This window comes from Scyliorhinus canicula, chromosome 13, assembly GCF_902713615.1.
Source record: "Scyliorhinus canicula chromosome 13, sScyCan1.1, whole genome shotgun sequence".
In the NCBI taxonomy this organism is placed as follows: domain Eukaryota; kingdom Metazoa; phylum Chordata; class Chondrichthyes; order Carcharhiniformes; family Scyliorhinidae; genus Scyliorhinus; species Scyliorhinus canicula.
The window spans coordinates 51,819,193-51,825,192 of record NC_052158.1 but is presented as its reverse complement, the minus strand read 5'-3'; the positions used below and the strand labels follow the sequence as shown (position 1 = coordinate 51,825,192).

The window sequence follows — 6,000 nt, the reverse complement described above, 5'->3', positions numbered from 1 at the left end:
CCACCCCCTCCCTGTCCCCCCGCCCCCCTCCCTGTCCCCCCGCCCCCTCCCTCTGTCCCCCCCCCCCCCCCCGCCCCTCCCTCGCCCTCCCGCCCCCCTCCCTCTGTCCTCCCGCCCCCCTCCCTCTTCCCTCCCGCCCCCTCCCTCGGTCCCGCTCACTTCTCCTGTTCTCCAAGCCCTCACTCTCTTGCCCCCCCCCCCCCCCCCCCCCCCCCCGTGGCAGGTTTTGATTGCTTTAATAATTCTATTTGTTTTGATTCCAGGGGAGATGTTTATTCCTTATACACAGGGAAAGTGATTGATGATTGCTCAGTTCCCGCTATGACCATCGAGCGTTCCTCGACGCCATATTATACATGTTTATGACCTCCATGGGAAGGTGAGAATTACCAAAGAGGACTGGTTGTTCTTTCCTGAGAACCCTGCCCCCACCCCCTTATATTTGTGTGTTCTCCTGTGGAGAGAGTGTGTCGTCTATCAGGAATCGGGATGAGGAATGTCAGAGCAGAATGGGGTTGGCATGAGGATTGGATGAAATTGTATTTGATTTATTGTCATGTGTACCGAGGTACAGTGAAAAGTGTTGATCTGCGTACAGTCCAGACAGATCTTTCCATACATGAAAAAACATAGGACATACATATTTACACAAAGTTGATTCTTGGATGGGGTAAAGATGGCTCTGAAAGGCAGGTTGGAGGAGTTGTAGTGGGCTTGGATGATGAGGGACTTGGAGGGGAACATCCAGGTGGTGGAATGCCCAGGTATCTGCTGCCCTTGTCCTTCTAGGTGGTTTGGAAGATGTTTTTAAGCAGTCCTGGTGAGTTCTTGCAGTGCATCGTGTAGATGGTACACCTTGCTGCAATGTGCATGTGGTGGTAGAGGGATTGAATGTGGGTGGAAGGGGTGCCAATCAAGCAGGCTGCTTTGTCCTGGATGGTATCAAGCTTCGAGTGTTGCTGGAGCTGCACACATCCACTCATCAGACAAGTGGAGAGTCTTCCATCACACTCTGACTTGTGCCTCGAAAATGGTGGACAGGAAGTCCCCATGGACTTGCCCACCAAATGGGCAGCACGGTAGCATTGTGGATAGCACAATCGCTTCACAGCTCCAGGGTCCCAGGTTCGATTCCGGCTTGGCTCACTGTCTGTGCGGAGTCTGCACATCCTCCCCATGTGTGCGTGGGTTCCTCCGGGTGCTCCGGTTTCCTCCCACAGTCCAAAGATGTGTAGGTTAGGTGGATGGCCATGATAAATTGCCCTTAGTGTCCAAAATTGCACTTAGTGTTGGGTGGGGTGGGTTATGGGGATAGGGAGGAGGAGTTAACCTCGGGTAGGGTGCTCTTTCCAAAAGCTTGCAGACTCGATGGGCCGAGTGGCAACCTTCTGCACTGTAAATTCTATGATAATAAAGACACTGGAGACTATGGAATAGTCCAGTTGTATAAACTGTATTTAAAAGGCCATTCTAATGTTCCGGTGGGAAACTCTAATACAGGAATTTCACGGGTTCATGGGGACTGTGCAGAGTGTAACACAGGAATTCCTATCCTGCCGTTGTCAAACATTTCTGACTGGGAGAATTGTTCTTCCAGCTCCATTTCAGCAGGTCTCCGGGGAGGACTTTTCATGTTCACCATGTCCAGTCTCAACAAACGGTTCGAAATCAGCTCTTCTCCTCCCTGGTACAGCAGGAAATTGGCTTCTTGAGGCAACTCGGACGGGTAAGAAGAGAAACACAGCCCTCGTATATTCATGCAGCTGTTCAGAATGAAATGCTAATGCAGTTAGAAACTTGAATGTTTTTTTACAAATATTTTATTGAGGCATTTATATATTTGCACATCAAACACAACTATAAAACAAAACAAGCCAATCGGGCTGAAAATAATCAAACCAACTAAATACCTAACGCCCCACCGTCCCGCCTCCTCCTCCCCCCCCCCCCCCCTCCCCCGGCTGACATCTTAACTGTTCTCAAAGAAGTCAATGAACGGCCGTCTCTGGGCAAACCCCTCCACAGAGCCTCTCAAGGCAAACTTTATCTTCTCTAGCCTGAGGAACTCTGCCAGGTCGCTCACCCACCCCCGGTTTCAGCGGCCCCGAGTCCCTCCATTCCAATAAGATCCGTTTCCGGGCTACCAGGGAGGCAAAGGCCAAGCATCGGCCTCTCTTGACTCCCGGGTCGTCTGACACTCCAAAGATCACCACTTCTGGATTTGGAGTCATCTTTACCATCAAAACCTCCGACGTGACGTCGGCAAACCCCTGCCAGAATTCCCCAAGGTTCGGACAGGCCCAATACATTATTCATGGGCCCGCCCGCACACCTCCCACACCGATCCTCCATCCCTTTAAAAACCATGCTCACCCTGCCACAGTCATATGTGCCCTGTGGACCACCTTGAAGCGTAGCACAGGACTAGGATGTGTTCACTCTCCTCAGAGCCCCCTCCCACACCCAGCCTCCACCTCCTCCCCAACTCTTCCTCCCACTTACATTACACACCATCCCAATCCATCAACTCATTATTAATTTCCAACACTACCATCATCTCCCCCTGTTTTTGACGCTACCTTGTACTGTAGCCCCTGGAGCAGCAGGTGAGGAAAGGACGGTACCTGCCAAAGTCACTCACTTGGACTACATTCCCGCCACCCCCCTCAAAGCTCAGAAAAGCTGCCCCAACCAATAGGTCCCAAAACCTCTCAAACCCTGCCATTGCCATCTCCGAAACCCCCTTCCAGCCGCCCCCAGAGCAAACCTATGATTCCACAGGTCGGTGTCCAAATTGAGGTCACCTCCAGCCCCGGGTGCTCCTGCCACTGTCCCCACACTCTCAGGACCACCACCAGCACTGGGATTGTGGAGTACCTGGCTGGCGAGAAAGGCAGAGGTGGCGTCAACAGTGCCCCCAAACTGTGTCTTTGCAAGAGGTCACCTCCATCTGCTCCCATACCGACACCTCCCCCACTACCCACTTGCTAACCATGCTATTAGTGCCGCCCAATAGTAAACCTTGCTCTCCCCATATTCAGTTTTTGTATTCTGAAAACCTGCCGAACTCCTCCAATATACCCCAACATCCCCAATAATTTCCAAAAGGTTTGAAACGTAGAGCAACAGATCGTCCATGTACAGACCCTATGCTCCACTCCCCCACCCCTCTCCCAGCCCGCACTATCCCCTGCCAGTCCCTTTGACCTTAAAATGCCAAGACAAAGAGCAATCGGGGGAGTGGGCATCTCTGCCTCATCCCCTGATGCAACCTGAAATATTCCCAACTCACCCGGTTCATTCGCACATTCACGACTGGGGACCGATACAACAACTGGACCAAACCCAAACTGCCCCAGCACCTCCCACATAGTCCCATTCCACTGGTCAAAGCCTTCGCCGCATCCATGGCGACCACCACCTCCACACTTCGTCCCTCTGGGGGCATCACAATAACATTAACAGCTGCCTGATGTTGGCCGACAAATGCCTCCCCTTAACAAACCCCGTCTAGTCCTCACCTATCACCCCCGACACAGTCCCCAATCCTTGAGGCTAAGATCTTGGCATGCAACTTGCCGTCCACATTTAACAGCAAAATTAGCCTGTAGGACCCACACTGCTCCGGATCCTTCTCCCTTTTAAAAATTAAGGAGATCAAGGCCTGCGACAGCATAGGGGGAGCACCCCCTTGCTCCCTCGCCTCATTAAACGCCCTCACCAGCAGGGGCCTCAAGTCCCCCGGAAGCATTCCATCGGGAACCCGTCTGGGTCTGGGGTCTTTCCTATCTGCATCGGCCCCATACCCACCACCAGCCCAATGGGGGCTCCAAAAACTGAATGTTAATAAGTCACATTACATTGATGATCGCTGTGCTTTAATATGAAATTAAATCGCTTATTGTCACGAGTAGGCTTCAATGAAGTTACTGTGAAAAGCCCCTAGTCGCCACATTCCGGTGCCTGTTCGGGGAGGCTGGTACAGGAATCGAACCGTGCTGCTGGCCTGCTTGGTCTGCTTTAAAAGCCAGCGATTTAGCCCAATGTGCTAAACAGCCCATTTTCATCATCAACTAATGACCACACTAATATTACTGTACATAATGAAAATACTGTAATAATGTTTACAATGAACACTGTAATATTGTGAATAGTATTTGTAAGAATGCATTTGAGGAAGAGTTAGGCAGATTTTTAATTAGTAATGGGTTGAAGGATTATTGAAAATGTGCAGGAAAGTGGAGTTGAGGCTGTGATGAGATCAGCCATGATCTTATTGAATGGCAGAGCGGGCTCGGGGGTTGAATTGCCCAGTCCTGCTCCTAGTTCTTATGAACACACTGTAATATTACTGTTTGTAATGAACCAACTGTAATATTACAGCTTGGAATGAACATTAGTACTACTGTTTATAATGTACACAGACTGTAATATTACCGTTTGTAGTGAATACGCTATAACTGTTCATAATTAATGAACTGTAATATCGCAGCTCATAATAAACACTAATATTATTGTTTGTAGTGAATACACTAATATTACTGTTCATAATTAATGCACTGTAATATCGCAGCTCATAGTAAACACACTATATTGCTATTTGTTATGAAGACTCATGTCACTAAATCTACAAACATTACTTTTCATAATAGTTTAAATATCTATTCATAATGGACACCCTGTAATATATTTGTAATTAACACACTGTAATATTACAGATTGTAATGAGCCTGCTTCACCGTTCGATCATAGCTGATATTTTTCTCATCCCCATTCTCCTGCCTTCTCCCCATAACTCCTAACCTACTTATTAATCAAGAAATCCCTTTATTAATCAACAACATCAGATTTGTGCTTGGGGTGCTGTTACCTACAGGCCCCCGTTCCACCGTTCAATACGACAATGGCTGATCTCATCATAGCCTCATTGCCACCATCCTGCCCGTTCTCCCTAACCCGGCAACCCATTAATTAAAATTGTCCAGCTCCTCCTTAAATTTACTCACTGTCCCAGCATCCAACGCACTCTGGGTAGCAAATTCCACAGATTCACAACCCATTGCTTACTCCTCAGCTCTGTTTTTAAAGGTTTGCTGCCTCTTATCCAGAGACTGTGACCTCTTGTTTTAGAATGTCCACAAGAGGAAGCATCTGCTCCACATCTACTTTAACCATACCATTTATCATCTTATATATCTCAATTTGATCTTCCCTAATTCTTCTGAGTAGAGAGTATCTCCCTTCATAAGACCCCATATTAACCTAGTGAACTACCTCCCTTATAATATTACAGTTTGTAAACATACCAATATTACTGTTTGTTATGATAGAATCATAGAATTTACAGTACAGAAGGAGGCCATTTGTCCTATCTAGTCTGCACCGGCCCTTGGAAAGAACACCCCACCCAAGCCCACATCTCCACCACATCCCCATAACCCAGTAACTCCACCTCACCTTTCTGGACACCAAGGGCAATTTAGCATGGCCAATCCACCTAACCTGCACATCTTTGGACTGTGGGAGGAAAGCGGAGCACCGGAAGAAACCAGTGCAGACACGGGGATGTGCAGACTCTGCACAGGCAGTAACCCAAGCCGGGAATTGAACCTGGGACCCTGGAGTTGTGAGGCAACTGTGCAAATCCACCATGCTACCGTGCTGCCCACAATATGAAGCCTATAACATCACATTGTAATAAAAACACAAACATTATGATTCATTGTAAATACAGAGTAAATATACTGTTCATAATGAACTCACTCTAATATTTCTGTTTGAAAGCACTCCAATTAATGTTTCTAATGAACATACTAACATTGCTATTCATACGGTGCACCTTGCAATATTACTGTTTGCAATCACTACATTGTAATAATTCTCAAATAAAAGCAAAACACTGAGATATTGGGTATTTGAAATACAAAAACAGGTGCTGGGTAAATGCAGAGGGTCTGGCAGCATCTGTGGGGAGTAAGTTGACGTTTCGAGACAAAATTA

General features: G+C 47.9%; 1 protein-coding gene across 1 annotated transcript in view; it reads left to right on the top strand.

Annotated features, from left to right (window-relative positions):
• The window catches only part of LOC119975603 (antigen peptide transporter 2-like), a 117,990-nt gene that overhangs the window by 89,438 nt on the left and 22,552 nt on the right, over window positions 1-6,000 (top strand). The window contains 6 exon segments of the mRNA XM_038815390.1: window positions 264-278; window positions 281-303; window positions 306-379; window positions 1,598-1,653; window positions 1,656-1,706; window positions 1,709-1,726. Coding sequence (XP_038671318.1) covers window positions 264-278; window positions 281-303; window positions 306-379; window positions 1,598-1,653; window positions 1,656-1,706; window positions 1,709-1,726 — 237 coding nt within the window.